The sequence below is a fragment of the Notamacropus eugenii genome, chromosome 1 (genome assembly GCF_028372415.1).
Source record: "Notamacropus eugenii isolate mMacEug1 chromosome 1, mMacEug1.pri_v2, whole genome shotgun sequence".
Classification (NCBI taxonomy): Eukaryota; Metazoa; Chordata; class Mammalia; order Diprotodontia; family Macropodidae; genus Notamacropus; species Notamacropus eugenii.
In genome coordinates, this window is record NC_092872.1 from 156,210,264 (window position 1) to 156,228,269 (window position 18,006).

At 41.4% G+C, this 18,006-nt stretch overlaps 1 protein-coding gene and 1 long non-coding RNA gene across 3 annotated transcripts in view; one reads left to right on the top strand and one right to left on the bottom strand.

Annotated features, from left to right (window-relative positions):
- The window catches only part of LOC140509520 (uncharacterized), a 64,444-nt gene extending 61,813 nt beyond the window's left edge, over nucleotides 1–2,631 (bottom strand). For both annotated transcript variants that reach the window (XR_011968800.1, XR_011968799.1), the window contains exon 1: nucleotides 2,471–2,631. This is a non-coding gene — a long non-coding RNA (uncharacterized lncRNA). The remainder of the gene's footprint in view (nucleotides 1–2,470) is intronic.
- Nucleotides 2,632–11,279: 8,648 nt separating this feature from the next.
- LOC140509523 (protein FAM169B-like) overlaps nucleotides 11,280–18,006 on the top strand; it is a 110,632-nt gene continuing 103,905 nt past the window's right edge. The window contains 1 exon segment of the mRNA XM_072617101.1: nucleotides 11,280–11,547. Coding sequence (XP_072473202.1) covers nucleotides 11,517–11,547 — 31 coding nt within the window. The 5' untranslated portion in view covers nucleotides 11,280–11,516.

Sequence of the window (18,006 nt, forward strand, 5' to 3'; positions counted from 1 at the left end):
TCTAAAAGCATCTAAAAAGGTCCCCCTTTTGCCCAGTAATGTTTTTGATAAAGAATCCATTTAGGTCCAGATAGTTCCATAGAACTTGGCATCATAAATAAGACATTCCATGATCTTCTTGGTCTTAACTAAGTCAGGGAACATTTCCTTCCCAAGCTCTACTCCCTCTCAAAAGGATCACTAAACTCAAAGATCCAAAAATATAGACCTGGATGAGGAAGTAGTGGATTACACCTCGCTTCCCACCAACCACTATTCCACATTACCTCAAAAGGAAGAAACATCTCCAACATGTATCTGAGATGGGATTTTTTTCTACATAAAAAAGGAAAACTGGGAAGCCATCTTTGGAACTGCCATGCCTATAGTTTGAAAAATACTGAAAGAGGTAACTCCCACTGAGTCCTTTACAGGTAGAGTTTAAAACCTAGCCCTGTTCCCCCTCTTCAGGGATGGTCATCTACGTAAGTCTTTACTCAAAATTTCAAGGTTAAAATGAAATTTGAGCATGACATGCATGCTCCGATTGAATAAGCAGTGATTATGTGTTATGTGCAAGGATTTTTGTTTTAGGTGCTGGGGCTACAAAGACTAAAAAAATAAAAGAAATGAAAACATCCCTGCCTTCAAAGAATTTACATTCTACTCTAGGGATGTAATACATAGACAAATGGATGAACATAATCTAATTTGAGAAGGGGGAAAGTCTATCAAGGAGGGTCAAAGAAGGTTTTTCCATATGAGGTGGCACCTGAGTTGGGCCTTTTGCAGAAGCAACGCATTCTAAGAGGGAAAAGTGAAAAGTGAGTGAATTCTAGATATTCAGGATATGCCATATATCTAAGCTGAAGTTTATTAAAAGGGACTACAAAAATTTACAATCACAATTAAGAGGCTCCACTGATAGACTTTGGAGAAGAAAATGATGAACCACCTCAGTATCTTTGCCAAGAAAACCCCAAATGGGGCCACAAAGATTCAGACATCATCGAAACGACTAAACAATAATTAACACGATTGAAATGTTTTCTCAAGTTTTTTCCATTTTCCTAAATGGTCACTGAGCCACCTTGTTCCTGGATATTTTTTTTTCGTTCCTTCATTTTGGCTTCATCTACCTTTGTGCCTATTATTTTGGTAAAATGGAAAGGGATCACAAACACAATCTAATGTTTGCTTCCTGGCAGCTGCCAGACATTTTAAATGAAAGAATTCTGGGATAGCAAAGCCAATTATCACACCCAAGTAACTAAATCTTATTAGGTGTTTTATCATACAGACATAAGCACTTGACAATAAGTCACAGGTTAACATTGCCAGGGCAGGTGTAAATGTGATAATGGTTTAATATTAATAAATCATTCATGCCAAGGATAACATACATCTGGTAGGTAGTTGCTTGTCATCCTTACGAATTCTAAAAGTATGTGAGCTTAAGGAGTCTGTGTACCTAAGAGTTCATAACTAGGAAAAAGTTACGATACAAAGTTTATTTAGGACCATCATGTGAATGTTGTTTAAGAAGAGAAAAACAGTTACTTATGTTTTGAAAACTACTAAAACAAGCAACTTTCCATTTAATATTCCAATTGTTTTCCTTTTAATTAATTGACATTACAGCACAAAAGTGGGCACTTCATCCTACCATCCCACCTACAACTTCCAACTGACCTCCTCATCTCTTCAGTATGTAAAAAACTTAAAGCCAACAAATTTGTATTCAAGTCAACATAGCTCTTTAAGATAGGTTAGATTCATTGTTACGTCCAACTCACATGACCTCAGAGTTGGCTGCAAATGTGTTGGTGACAGAGCACTCAGTACCTCACATTCTTTAAGAGTTAACTTTTAGAGGAAAAGATCTCCAACTGGTAGTCTCACTCGGCATGTGATTCACCACTCCCTGAATAGTTCACAAGTCTCCCGATGTGTATGCACAGGCTGTTTGTTTGGGCATGCTTTTTTGGAAGATGTATCATTTTAATGGTCTGGTATAGCAGTGTGGCCACTGTACTTACTACTCTCTTTGTGATTTTCTTTTATCTTGTTGTGAAACTGAGACCCCCAAGGTTGGGCATGTGTGGCTCTAATTATGGAGCCTGACTATATATTATGATGCAATCTTATCTTCCTGACTGAGAGATTCACTAGATAACTTTTATTTAGTTCTAATCTTATTGGTGTACAGGTCTAGGTAGAAATAAAACTATTGATTTAGAGAGAGAGTGAGTGAGAGAGAGAGAGAGAATTGTGTAACATTCTAGAGTTTAAAAAGCCTTTTTTTAACCCCTGATCTTTTTTATGGGGAATAGTGTGGCAAATTATTTTCCACTGGGGATTATGAGTATGACCAGTTGCCCCTCTTCCTTCCCCTTTAGGGAACTGCTTATGATAAAGACGAGGCAAGTGTGCATTCCTTGCCTGTCTAAAAGCAGCAGCAAACTGAACGCAAACAAACAAAAGTTCTTACCAGTCACAACCACGGTATTAGAACTGGAATCCATGAAATTTGGTTGCAGGATGCAAAATCTGCTCTTTTTTCCATTCCAGACAAGAGTACTGGTATTCCTGTATCTGTGTCACCAAGGCTGTACGGGAACTTTTTTTTTTTAATTTCATTCCAAAAGGTCTTGGTTCCTATTGGACAAAGTGAAGTACCTCATCAGAGAGAGACCATTTTGGACTGTATTCAATTTCAGCTTAAATCACTGGGTTGCGGAGAGCATAACGTGTTTGCTGTTGAGAGATAAAACTTTAATTTAATTCTCCTTTTCTGTAGTTTTCAGCAAAGTCCTAAAAGGGTGCCCCCCAAAATAGAAATGTCTATAAAGCAAAATGATCACTAGCTATTAGAAATGTTAATACCAAAATGCAAAGCTGAAGCTTTACTTAACAGAATGGGATTGCAATGAAATATTTTTGTTGATTTTTGCCATATTTAGCATTTTAAAAAAATCTGGAGCTCTTTTAATATCTTTTTTTAAGGTAGACATTAACTGTAATATTACTATTTAATTTTATTTTGTTGGACTTAATATAGCAGGCAAAAAAAATGTGTCAGTAATGATAGAGCTGAAGCTGTTCTCTGTGAGATAAGGTGGTTTATTTAGCTACGTAAGCAATTATTTTCTGCTTTTTTTTTATCAGTCAGGATTATATTAAATACCTTACCATATGGGCTAATTTCCTTTACTGAAGAAAGAATATTATGTACTGTACTATCCTTTCAGATAACACAATTTTTTAAAGAAATTCACTTACTGATGCAAATAGTTGTCTTAATTTTTCCATCTGGTTGTAATGAGAAAGGATGTAGTTCCCTGAAAGACACATGTAAAAGAAGTATGTTGGTTCTAATACGCTGTATGCTTCGTATTAGACAATACTCTCATCCAGTACAATCTACTTAATTGGCCCCCTGATAAAAAGTACACCCATTTAATTGGGATCATTGCCAAGGAACAGAGTTGCAGTGCTTCTCAGTGACTCTAAAACAATGGGCAGATGACATGGCTGGTTCATTTAATTGGTCCCCCGGTATGGTCTGCAAGCTTATTTACAGCAGCGAACAGGTGTGAATTGGCATTTGCCAGCATAGACTTCCCACTGCCTGGCCTTGTCAGCATAGGACTTTCTTGTTCATCAGATGGGAGCAAAATGATTTAAATTTCATGTACCAATATTGTATCTGAAATGAAAAATATAAGAGAAAGAGATTTACATGTCAAAGTAGTTGTTTGCCTAGTTTTACTGTTTTCTCCAGGCATTTGTTAGGATTATTTGGATCTTATCAAGAGGAAGATGTGCTCTAGAGCTATGTCTAGGATTATGTTAAACCATATAGAACTATGCTTTCAACTACATTCCTTACCACAAAAATAAAAGTTAAAGACTCAAGCCTAGTAGGATATATCTATTCAGTAAAATTTAAAAAAAAAAATTCATCATCTAAGACCCTAACTTTATCTACTGTCAACTTTATCTAGAACTATCTGGCTAATGCTATTTTGTGTAGAACAATCTGAGAATGTTTGCTGCTCAAATAAGCTTAAAGGCAGATCAGTCATACGCTTGAAGTGCTAAAATTCCCCTCTAATTATGCCAATTTTGTGATCGTGTTGCAAATTTGTTAGTTCTTGAGAATTTAACATCAGGTTTATTTTGATTTAAGCTTTAGTTTGTACTTCCCCCACAATGTTGTCTCTTTTCCATGATTCAGTTTTCCTTGTTTTCTACAGTTATCTGATGAAACGGTTGATTATCTATCATTAAACATTTCCATTTACCTACATCTACCATTTCTTTCAGCCTTCTCCTTTAGCACTGCCCCCCCCCATCCCCCCATGCTTGTTCTCTGAAAATCAAACAATGACCTGGTACTCAGTGAAATATAGACTTTAAGATCTGAAATCTTCACCTTTGTTTTCCTTTTCACTGTAAAAACAAATGATCCTTAACAAACCTTAATGTTGAAGGCAATCTTTATGTAGATGAAATATAATAAGCCTGAGAATAAAGGCAGCTGAGAGGAGATGTTGTATTTAACTGAAATTATAGTGATTATTATTACAGTTTTAGACGCCAAAGAAGAAAATGTTTGTAATCATATTTGACTTCAGGATTAAGTGGGCAAGGTGAAACCTTCTCATTGAACCAGAAAGTAAGGAGAGTTAACGAGCTTTCATGCCAGGGATGGGAAAATGTGCATTGCCAAGATTACAACAGCACCCTGAAACCTCAAACATTTCAAGTTTTGAACCAAACACGAAACTTTTAGGGATTTGATTTGAATTTCTTATTGGCAGACTGATGTTTCCTGCTTTAAAGGGAGGGGAAAAAAACTTTACAAAGGTTGTATCATTTCTTTGACACGAAACAGCTTTTTCAGAACAAAACTGTGTGGACTGTACATGTAGCACATGAAACTAAAATGTCATAGTTAAATTATTTTCTGGGAGATATGAGGGTGGGTAATTGATGAAGAAATGGTGTTGGTGGGAAATAATTCTAGGGAAACTCAAAATGTTTGCTGTTCTTTTCATAGAATTAGTTTTCAGTTTCAATTACTTAATTCCACTGTGTCATGATGTAGGCTAATGCTTCTTCAACCACTTCCATTTCTCTGCCAAATTACCATTTGTCTGAATGTCAACCAGTTCTCAGAAAAGAGCTCCACAATTATGGTGATATCAGTCATTCACATGTTTTCTTTTCGTTGGTCTTCACCTGTGAAAATTCTATGCCTCAGCTATGATTTTTCTCTTATACTAAAATTTCTCTTATGCTGTGGCTAATATAAAAATAACAGCATGATATACATCATCAGTTTTCTCAAGAAAATTAAGAAATTGGTTGATAAAAGTATAAAATAAGATTTAAAAATGCAGAAAGGAAGCACTATGTAATGCAGTACCTACTGAGTATCAGATTAGGCAAGTCTCAGTTTTTTTATCTGTAAAATGACCATGTTTGATGAGATATACTCAAAGGTCCTTCACAACTCTCAATCTATGATCCTATGGCTTTGTCCCTGATAGTATGTATCAGCAAGGATACTGACATACACAGGAGAACCTGCTGTACAATTTTTAGATCTGCTTTTCTGACAGGTCAGCAACCACTTTAATCAAACATATTTATCATTCTCTTAGTTCAGGGGAAAAAGTCAGCACACTGAACTTCAGAGAAAATACAAAGAAATAGTAATCAACAGACAGGGCTTCCAACTGTTTGACTATAAGCAAAACATATATCACAGATCAACAGACAGATCCAGCTGTGTAACCATACATACATAGTTACCTGGGAGAGAGACACCAACATCTGGATTTTCAAGGGGGGCTCTTTAGCAGCTGCCCAGAGTTTCCTCTGGCCAAACAAACACTTCTAATAAGTAAGCTCCAAAGCAAAACCTCACCTCAGAGTATTTATTTATTTTCAGAGCCAGAGGGCATCACAACCCTTGACAACCAGTGCCTCATTAGAAATTAACAAAAGGTGTGGGCCTCCCCTAATCAAGCTTCCCTTAACGGGCAGGCCTATTAATGGGTGGAGAAGATCTTTAACTCTCATTACCATTGCATAATAATGTACATTATCCTCTAAGACATACAAAGACATTCTAAGACATTCTGACTGAAGTGCCATAGATGAATTTTCAAATTTCAGATTCAGTGAAATGTGGTAATTCTGATTTTTACTACCTACTTAACTGATTCTCCTATAAATGGTTTTCATGAAAAGCTAATAAAGCGTTCCACCTTGGAAATATTGTCTTCATTTTTCAGCACCAACAGATATAGATTGATTTGGGAAACAGTATCCTACATCTATGATTTGTAATTTTTGTAGAGTGACAGCCTAGCATTGTTTGATTTCATAACAGAATCTTCCATTTTGTATGAAATAACTAGGGAGCACAAAACTAGTTTTCAATTGATTTCCAAATAATTCTATTTTGAGAATGTAATGATTTTTTGAAACAAATGAAAGAACTCAAAACTATTAAAAAACCCCAGCAGGGTAGGGTATTTCTTTCTTAGAGTGCCTAGGTGACACAGTGTATAGGGCACTGGGCTTGTAATCAGGATGACTTATCTAAGTTCAGACCCTTGCTAGCTGGGTTACCCTGGGCAAGTCACTTAACTCTGTTTGCCTCAGTTTCCTCATCTGTAAAATGAGCTGAAGAAAGAAATGGACAAACCACTCTGGTATCTTTGCCAAGAAAACCCCAAAATGCATTCAGGATGAGTCAGACACAATGAAACAATAATCCAAGAAAAATTTATATCTTGGTGGCCACAGAACAATTTTGGGATGATCCTCAAATCTTCACATGAAATTTGTTTGGTAAATTTTGGTCACAGAGACTTTTAGAATGACAAGGGTTCTACTTATGATTCTGTCTGTTGTGGACTCAATTAGCCATTGTGGGACACAGCATAGTGTAGTAAATAATGTTGGACATGGAATGACAAAGATATGGGCTAAAATTTTTATCTCCGACACTTACGAGTTGTGTGATACTGGACAAATTACTTAATTTCTAAGCCTCAGTTTTCTTTTCTGTAAAATGATGATAAATAACTGTAGCTCTTCTCTTACAGGGTGGTTGTGAGAAGAAAGGGAGAGAATGTAGATAAAGCACTTTTGAAATCTTAAGGTTATATATAAATCATTATTATTACAATTATTATTAACAAGTAGCATGAAGATAAATATTGAAAATGCTGAAATATTTTTCTTCATAGTTTCACATCTCTCATTTTTTAGAGAGGAACTCAGCCTTGTTATATTTTACTGAGGCTTTATTTTCTCCAGTTTCTGATAAACACATGCCATTTCTTTGCCAGAATCACACTCAAACCACTAAAAGAACATTATTCATTTTTATTTCCTATATTGCAACAACTTTAGCAAAAGGACTTAATTTACTTATCAAGATTTGGTAGCAGACACTATGACTGACTACTACATTTTGCTTAGGAAATTCACAAATACTTGGGACATTCCTAGAACAGCTGTGTTCTTCTTAACACTGAAGAAATTCCCAGAAAAGTAGATGAAGCCAACTGAAGGAGTTTTTTCTTTCCTGAAGCAAAAACTGAACTTTTCGTCACTCCCTTTGTAGAATGGCCTATGAAACAGAGTAGAGGAGTGCTTGACTGTTAAAATGTTCTAGTCTTTGACATCTCAGTTAAAATTTTCTTGGCAGGGGAGAGGTATCGGGGGAGGATGAGAGAAACGGAATGGTGAGAGCAGGAAATTTTGGATATGATATGAGAAATTAAATAGAGGAGTTATATGAAGAGGTTTCATAAAGATACCACAAAGGTGTCTGGGGCTTAGTTTTAAATCAGGGATCCACAACTTCCTTTGATTAAGTGTATAGACAAAAGAAATCCATCGAGGAGGGAAAGGAATTAATCTGGAGGGAGTGATGTGGACACACAGGACATTCATCTACCTAGTTAGATTTTAAAAGGACAAATTCAGAAGAAAAAAGCAAGAACAAGTAATGGAAAATAACAACAAAAGCATCTTAGCACCTGCAAGAATAGATCCTTGAGCACCAAAAGTCAAAGTAAATGGAGGTTGATTATGAGAGTAAAGACAAGAAAAAAGTTTTTGTTTTGTTTTTATTGCTATAACTCAGAGGAAATAAGAGATATCATAGACAGGCTAATGGAAATGTGGGAAAACTGTGGTTATACCTAAGTTTTTTTCCTGAAAAATATTTAAGAACTTCAGTGGATTGCAAGCTTAATCAATAGCATAAGAAGGCAGCCGGAGAAAGTGATGATGAATTTACTCTGAAGACAGAGGGCATAGAGCCAATGTTCCCCTAAGGGACAGGCCCTTCACACTCTTCCAAACTCTGGACTCTTCAGTTCTGGCCAATGCATGTTAATAAGGGCACTGATAAGCTGGAGAAGCTCTAAAAAAGGATGACTAAATTTATGAAGGACATCAAAAATCATGCCATTGGAGGATGAGTTGAAAGAATTGGGAAATTTGGTCTGGTTTAGCATGGAGAAGGGAAGACTTGGCAGGGAGAGGGGCAGTATTTGAAAGGCTGTCATGTGGAAGAGGGATTTGTTTTGTTTTACTTGGTTCCACAGGACACAACTAGACGTACTGAGAACAAATTTTGAAGAGCTGACTTTAGGCTTGTAGAGAGAGGGAAAGAAGAAACGAGAGAGAGGGAGAGAAGGAAAGAGAGGGAGGACAAAAAAGAGAGTTCAGATATCAGCTTTGAACAATGCTTCTGCAAGTAATACTTTACTCAAACAGCAAGTCAGGAGAGCTCACAGGAATCTTCGGAACATAGCCAGCACATGCTCGCTCCTGCACACTTCCAACACTGTAGGTGTGGAGAATGGATAAGCAGGAGATGTAAGCAACTGTGAAGAGCTGTGAGTGTAGCTAGAGCGGGGCATCCCAGAGAAGGGAAGTAAGAGTAATCCACAAAGACAGAAATATTGTGTCACATGATGTCGTGTGGCCATGGAATAACAACCTATATCCAGGAGGCTTTGAATGGAAAAGGCGAAGTCACCAATTCTGAGATGGCTCTGCCAACAAGGAGTGGCCTTTGGTAGTAAAACCGAGGGTAATATTTACGTCTGTGCATGTGGACAAGACACCTAGGGGCTCCTCCACATCTGGCCTCTAGCCACATCCACTCAGCAGAAACATCTTCAAAAAAGTGGAGATGGGTTGATTGGAGACCATAATATATTTTGCTGCAATAGAGAACTATTTGGAGCTCTGAAATAAAAGGGCTGTTCAACCTTTAAAAACAGCAATTTCTTCTCATTAATTGTTAGTATAGTGAAAGGATGGCTTTCACTTTGGCACATCTTTTCAATATGCTAACAACAATTAGTGAGACATTAGAAATAAATAAAAACATACGTTATGAGGAAACATCCTGTGAAGAATTAACAGCTGCCTTGGATGAGAAAGCATGAATGGGTTTCCATTTGCACCACCCCTATTGAAAGAGTACCCACAATGATGGGCCCTAGTTTGGGTACATCAGTCAGGCTTTTGTGACAAGTGTCTTAAATGAAAAGATCCCTTCTTAGATCACTATCTTGTCATGGCAGAGGGGTTTGCATAGCTCAATGAAACTATGAGCCATGCTGTGCAAGGCTACCCAAGACTGGCGGTCGCAGTGGAGAGTTCTGGCAAAAAGTGATCCAGGAAAGGGCAAACCACTCCAGTATCTTTGCCAGGAAAACCCCATGGACATTATTAAAATGTTAAAAGATACGGCATCAGATGAACTGCTCAGGTTCAAGAAAGGCCTGGTGTGCCATTATGGTCCATGGGGGTCACAAAGAGTCGAATATGGCTGAATAAGAAACAACTACCCTGAAATGATGGTTGGTTCTTGAACGGCCATATAAAATAATAATAATAAATAAAATAATAACAAAAATAAAAAGCTTCTGCTTTTCATTGTTATGTTTGCTCTCAGTAATTCTGAGAAAATGAGGGAAACAAAGGCGACACCTAACAACTGGCCTGAGGCCCTGAGACATTGCAAAAGGGAAAACAAAGGAAAAAAATGGATTAAAAGAGTAAGATAGGAAAGGGTGAGAGAAAGAAGAGAGAGGAATAGATAGAAGGTAGCCTTACTTGCATAACAAGTTAGGAGAACTAACAAGAAATCTTGGAACACAGAAAAGAAAACTAGATCAAGACGCAGAAGGGCTGGGTTCTAGTCTCCTCTCTGGTTAGCACCAGAGGCTGAAACTTTGGACTTCAGTTTCCTTCTGGTCAAACAGAAGTAACAACACCAGCCTTTTATGCCCCTAGGCTTGTTGTGAGGATCAAATGAGAATAATGAATGGGAAAGAACTTTGAAAAGTATAAGGAGACAGTTTGGTATGGTGGGTAGGACATTGGATTTAGAATCATAGATTTACAAGTAAGAAGCTTCTTTCCTTGTTCTCTAATTAAACAGTTTCATTTCACAGATGAGGTCACTAAAATTTAGAGTTTAAGTAGCTTGCTCAAGGGCAGTAAAATGGCAGTGCCAGGATTCTAACTTAGGTCTCCTATATCCAAATCCAATGCACTATTTGGACTTCAAATTCTGGCTTTCAGTTGTTTGCTGTGGTGGTGGTGGTAGCTACTGTGCATCAGACAAGGCTGCTGTGGGGCACAGTGGGATAGTTGGGAAGACATCTTCATGAGTTCAAATCTGACATTTACTAGTTGTGTGACCCTGGGCAAGTCACTTAGCCCGGTTTGGTTCAGTTTTCTCATCTATAAAATGAGCTGGAGAAAGAAAGAGGGCAAAGCCCTCCAGTGACTTTGCCAAGAAAACCCCAAATGGGGTCGGGACGAGTGGGACCTCACTGAAAATGACTGGACCATCAAAATCAGCTCTGAATCCACCACACTAAGTATGTAACCAGAACAGTATAGAAGAGATGGTACACGGAGAGCCGGGCTGTGGATGTTATGATAGAAGAGCCCCCTCAGGAGAACTCTGTCCTCAAACTAGGCTTACTTAATTACGTTAGCCCTTAAGGGTGGGGACTTTATCACTTCTTTTTATTCCCAAATGCTCTGGGCTCCTCCAGGTACTTAGTAGGTGATTTAAATTTAAGGCCATTAACCTTGAGAAAGGGGATTCTTCATTTGGAGTACTTTTATCTTGCAAATTAAGAACTGAAAAGAACCCTCCTTCCGGCCCTCTTCCTTGGGGAAGTGGGGCATACAATAGAGATTTGGTGGAATCTGCCCCCTAAAACCTGCGCCTCGCTCCCCAACCCGGTGCCTCGGTTTCCTCATCTGCCAGCTGCCATCGCGCGCTTCTGGAGCTGACCCAGGCGCACGGCACGGCGCGGAGGTGGGCTTCTCTCCTTCCTGCTCACGGGGGTGCCCCGCGGGAGGCGCCCGTCGCGTCCCTGGGGCCCCAGCCGCGGCAAGGGGCGGGAGGCGGGGCTGGGGCTGCGCTCCCGCGGTCACCCACCCCACGGCTCCGGGAAGAGACCAGCATGGAGCCCGAGGACGCGCCCGGAGCGGCAGGTAGGGGGGGGGCTGTGGGTCCCGGGGCTGGCGGGCTGGCCCCACCCCGGCGGCATCTCGGGTTTCCATGGCACAGCCCGCTCGCCAAAGCTCCTGGGGCCTCAGCGCTGCAAAACAAGCCCGTAAACACGTCGCCCGGTCCAGGAAAACTTTCCCCAGAATAAACAATCGGAAACCCGCACCTGTCTGCACACGGGGGCAGCCCTGGGGCCCGCCGTCCCCAGCCGGGCTTCGCGGGCCAGCCCTCCACGTGGGGGCATCGCCCGGGCCAGCGAGGGCCAGGCAGAACCCCTCCGCCCACCCCCCAGGGCCGTGCCAGGGGCTACCACCGGCAGCGCCCCGCGCTGGTGAAGGGTTTGCCAGGGGGTTTGAGGGTTAGTTAGCAAGAGAGAGCCCTGCCAGGGTGCGGGACTGGGCCCAGGACGGGGCGGGGCATTCCGGAGACCGCTCGACGGGCAAGGCAGCCCTGGCCAAACGTGGGGGCTGCCCTGTGAGGTCCAGGCTCGGATGGTGCAGAGAGAGATCCTTTCAGAAGCGGGCGGGACGATGTGGCTGCGTGATGGCAGGACTGCTGGAAGCCCTGGTAGTTTTCCAGCCCATTCCCCCTTCCCTTCCTCGCCCCAAGTTCAAAGTCAGGACATGAATATGGAAGTTTTACTGGGTTTTCCACCTATTTAAGCGGCTGAAGCCAAAGGCTTCTTCCAAGGTCAGGTTCAGCTTTAGCTCTGAGTGATACAAGCAGGACCAAGGCAAAGCTGGAGGAGATGGAGAGAAAAAAATAGACAAAGAAGTGAACCTGGGGGTGGAGTGGGTGACGGAAGGGGTGGGTGAGCGCCGCTGCCAGGAATCACCTTGGGGACCACGCGAGTATTTCCCTTAGGCACCTCCAGACCTAGAACAAAGGTTAGTTAGGGCTCAGATCTGACAGGAACCCTGCAGTCTTAGCTCCAGTAAATGGAGGGCCTGCCTGTCCTGGACAATGTCGCTTCTGGCACCCGGTGTCTGGGGTGGCACTTGGAAACATCTGCTGGTCTTTATCCTAACTTGTGGACAGAGAGGGGGGGACAAAGAACACGCTATTTCAGGGAAGTGAGACTGCTTCCTGTCTGCGGACAGTTAGCACGGTAGATTAGAATGTGGTGATATCAGAGCTGGGGTCATAGGTTAGATTCCCTTTAGTCAGTTGGCCTTGTTCTGTGCCACGGTCACAGACTGGCCCCCTGACCTTGCAAGCATGCTGCTCTTAACCAGCAGGAACATGGAAGTCAGTACAGAGCCCTCAGCACCCCGGGAAAGCGAGTTAAAGAGGGTGGCTTAGCGGTGTTTGTATCAATGGCACATGGGACAAAGAAACAAAGTTGCTTTTGCCAAGCCCTGGGTTCCAGAACCCCTCCCCCACCCTCTAACTTCAGTGTTTGGGCAGCTGCCCAGCTCTCCCGTGTGGGTGCCAATCTCTGCACGGATATTTGGGTGGGTGAATGCTAGTGTTTCTGAGGCTCTTGTCATTCATTAGGGCACCTGGTAGGAACAACTTTGCTGCTGAAATCAAAGCCTTGGGGGTTTGTTGACAGACTTCTCCAGGCAGCCCTGGGAATGGTTTTCAAGGTCCCTGTCACCTGGTCACCTCTTTACTGTTTCCTGTTCTCCAGAGCCCTGTCTCCAGATAGGTCAATGCAGCATCTTTCAGGAGGAGTGCGTAAAGAGGAAACGAACTTTTGTTGAAGGAAAGTCAAAGATTGGACAAGCTTTGTTTCACAGCAGTGGATCTGGCTCTCAGACACTGAGGATAAATCAGCAGTACTCGAAATTTAAATCTAGAAAAAGTGGCAAGCTCTTAGGTTTTGATCTTCCAGTTCTGTCCTGTGCTTTAATCTGGTGTCTTTAAATTCTCTTCATGATCATTGAAAATAGTACATTTAATTATAGTTTACATTGCTTAAAGGTTTACTAGTTGCTTCCCCCTCTGTTATCTGTGAGGCAGGTAATACAGTTATTATCATCCTGTTTTGCTGTTGCTTTGTTGTACCCTTTGGGTCTAGGCCAGGGCCTCAAGGCTACCCTCTAGGTCCTCAAGTGTGGTCCTTTGACTAAGTCCATATGGACCTAGAGGGCCACATGCGGCCTTGAGGCCAAAGTTCCCTTCCCTTGGTAGACCCTCCATCAGTGGAGAGAACTCAAAAGATAGGCCAGTCATATTAGAACTGTTCTGCACCTTGCTTTCTAAGAAAATTGTCTATGGTACTGAGAAAGTTAAGTGACTTTTTGTTGATAAGACCTAGTGGTCTTGAGACTTCCCTTAACGAGGGATTTAGTTCATAGAATGTGTGTATGGAATCCATTGTAAGATTAGGCCATGGAAAAATACTGACAGTCATATTTTAAAGATTAGTACATCTGTGTGTCCAAAAATATTATTTTGCCAAGTATCAGTTTGTCTTTCCCCCCCTGCACCTGTGTACCTCAGAAATCCCCTATATGCCCTGAACCTTGACATGCAAATCAGCCGGGTTTAGGTGTCCCACCTAATAAGTGTGGGACCAAAATCAGGCTTTAAGTGTCCCACTTTCAGAAGCACTTTGGGAGTATATCTCCCCTCCCTGGGAGCACATCTCCCCTTTCCAGGAATATGCTGCTTTCTCCCATGGGACAAAGCTTTCCCACCTGAATGGGCCACTTGAATGGCTCCATGCTATATACATACATCCCTACATATATATGTGTGTACACACATCTACATACCTGTGTATTTGAGCTATATTTTGGATCCCCTTCTCTCTCTTCCCTACCCCCACCCCCAATCTTCTGTATTATTTGACAATAAGACTTGAGTATTGAACTGGGTTGTTACTATGACATTATTCACAGCAACTGAACTCATTGAAGGGTTTTTTTCTCCCTGCTGTCTCTGACTGACTTACAGGCCTTTCTTTGGACAAAAACTGGGTCCTTGGACAGAGACTTTTCCATTGGACAATCCTACCTATGGTGGGCACTTGGGCACTTTGAGCCCAGTCTTAAAAAGTAAGGGTCAATGGAGGAAGCTTATGTCCTCCCAGGAGAGATTCCCTTATGCCAAAGGACTGTTACAAGACACTTGCACAGGGTTGTCGAATAGCTAGTATGTGCTAGAAGCAGAGCTAGAACCCAGGCTTTTCTGACTTGGAGGCTGACACTGTTCTCTCACTACCCAAGCTGTTACTCATCACCATTGTATAGATGAGTAAATTAGGGCCCTGAGAGGTTAAATAATTTCTTGTAACTAAGGAAATCTGATATTAGGACACATTTCCTGATATACAGGCTTTTTCTATCATAACATCAACAACAATCCCATTCTCTTTGCTATATTATTCTGGGTGGGAAACAGTCCTTGGATACTTGAGACTACCTCTGCCATGTTCTAGCTTTTCATCTTGAAGCTTCATTCCATCTCTGGAGTTCACACATTGGAAGTACACCCCTGCAATCACTTCCCCTCACTCGATGACTTCCTCCCCCACGCTCCCTCCATTTGATGACTGTCCTGGCCAGCCATGCCTCATTCCTCTACAAGAGGCACTCAGGACTTCCTCTGCCATGGATACCATTTCTCTCCCCACCACCCCCACCCCTCCTTTTTACCTTCCTTTTGTGTATAGTCATTCCGCAGCTGGGCCATCATCAGTCATCCTGACCTGTGTCTTACCAATGGACTCCAATGACCTTGGAGGAGAGAGTGAGGCTGATGAATTTGCACAGTCCTACCTCACTTAGATCCCGTTCACTTGCAAGTCAAGACATCACCTTCCTGATGTCAGATGTCATTGCCTTCTTCAAGAATGAAGAACATACAAGAATCCTCAACCTTCCTGCCTTTAACTTTATCAACTTTAGGCATTCATGTGATTTTATCAGTAACTTCATTTTCATTTTCCTATTGACCAGCATGCACATGAGAGACTCATTTGGAAGCCACAAGGGTCCGTCCCATCTCCTCAGTGGGCCATGCTGCCCAGCTTCAGAGCTGGCACGGAGCAGTGAGGTCCGCCCACTCATCCAGTTGTGGGAGAACCACATAGCTGGAGAGCCGTGCTAGGTGCAAGTCCTGAGCTTGGACTGGCCAGCGGATTTAGCCTGAGTCACCTGCTTTTCATCCAGAAATTAGAGAGGGCAGGCTGTTCCTTTTCCTTTTTTTAAGCTGGGGGTTCTTCTGACCCTGACCCTCCCTGACCTGTCCAGCTTTGCCTCTCCCCTCACCTCCATTTTATGGGTTATTTCATGGTTACTCTGTTAGGAAAAATGTTCGTTATCAGAATTAATGCTTTGTCATTAAGAATTGCATGTAGCAGTCTGTAGTGAACACTTAGAGATTTTGGTGGTTGGGGGAATCTACCCCCCAATTTCCCCTAGGTTCATTGTATCAACATTTGAGTTTTTTACTTTCCAGCTCATTTTTAGGAACCTTACCCCTGCAGAATTTGAAGATTGACTCTGTTGTCTTTTTCTATTAGGATATATGCCCCCTGAGAGCAGGGACTGCCTTTCTTTCTACTTGTATTTTTATTCCTAGCATTTAGTACTGTATTTGGCACATAGGAAGAGCTTAATAAATGCTAGTTGACTGACTGGAAGCAAGCTAAACAAATCTGTGCTGCCGAAATGGAAGACTTTTCTTTTTTCCTCTTAAAGGAAGCATGAAAGTGGAATTTTCATCCTTGCTGCTCATCAAAATCAAAGGCTTCAGAAAAGAAAGACATCTGAGAACAATAATGCTAAAATAGCGAACACGTGTACACATACATGTGAAGACACATGAAGACACATACATACGTGTACATACATGCATGTACATACATACACAGTACTGTGTGTGAGTGAGAGACGTACCAAGTTCCAGGCACTGTGCTAAGCACTTTGTAGTTATTATCTATCTAATATCTACAACAACCCTGGAAAATAGGTTCTATATTCTGTTCCCCATGTTTATAGATGCAGAAACTTAGTCAAATGGAGGTTAAGTGACTTGCCCAGTGTCACACAACTAGTAAGTGTCTGAGGGAAGGGAACAACCGATTAAGGTGGTACCTAAGAAGTTTTAAATTTCTGGACCCAGATTAAAACAGGAAAGATAGATTCTTGGCTAGTAATGAATTATACCTAACTCTAGAAGCCTCGCAAATCAAATCGAAAGGATTATTAATGGGAAATAAAAGGAGAGAGAAAAAAATCTACATAGACCTACCAAGCTAGATACCATAGATGGTAGCCGTCCGTAGAGACATCCTGAAACTTACTGCACACATCCATTAAAGCCAGCAATACCATTTATAATCTCAAATATCTATGTGCAGCATATGGGTTAAATGCTTGGTGCATGAAAGGTGCTGTACTAAGCACTGGGAAGAAAAAGGAAAAAAATGTGAAGTAATTCTTGTTCTCTGGGACCTTACATTCTTTTAGGAGATAACATGTATTTGGTTGTTGTCCTTTGTTTTTAGAAGAGGACCAAAATGACATCACCATGATAAAGAGAAGTTTCAGTGTGTCTGACTGTGGCTGATCAGACCGGTATGAGCTCAGAATGCTCTACTACAGATTGGACACAGATAGTCCATGTGACTATTTGGGGTGGTTAATCCAAATTTGCGCATCCTATGTTTCCTTTGTGCTGTCTCAATTCTGCTTTGCTCATAGAACACAGCACCCTTTCTGATGTGGTCACGCCATGCTGAGCGGTCCTGTGCCAGTGTCCCAAGTTGCACAGTCGAATCTAAAGTTCTTGAGAGAGACCTTGAGAGTGTCGTTGTATCGCTTCTTCTGGCCACCATGTGATCGCCTGCCCCATGTGAGTTCTCCATAAAAGTCTTTTTTGGCAGGCATACGTTTTTGCATTCGAACAACATGGCCAGCCCATCAGAACCAAGGAGGGTAAAATTGCTATTCTGATCTGATCCTCGACAATTAGAAAGAAAGAACGTAGGCTTTGGAGTCCAAGGATGGGCCTTTAGATTCCATCTTTGATACTCTTATCACCTGTGTGACTTTGGACAAATCAATTTATTGAGAGCTGTCAGTTTTTTTGGTTGTAAAACGAGTGGGTTGGACAAGATCAAAGTGGCTTTGGATCTACGATGCTGTGAATTGTATGCCGAAGGAGAAATGATGAAGACCTTGGAGGAAAATGACTGCTTTATCTGAGAATTTATGATAAAGAATGAAAGAAAAGCTGGGCATAGTCTCACCAGAACCTTCTGTTTTCTGGAAAACATTTTTAATTGTTGGAAGAAATAGGGTAGGATCCCATAGCCTACAGAGAAAGTTCTCCCAGTGAGGGATTTGGAAACCTTCAAGGAAAAAATTCTAAAGACAGCAAAAGAAATAAGGACAAAAAGAAGAAATTGTTTAATGTGTCTTATGCATATACGCAGGGAACTTATCTACGACCATAGTTTTTAAAATGACAGAGAGAAGATAGACCAA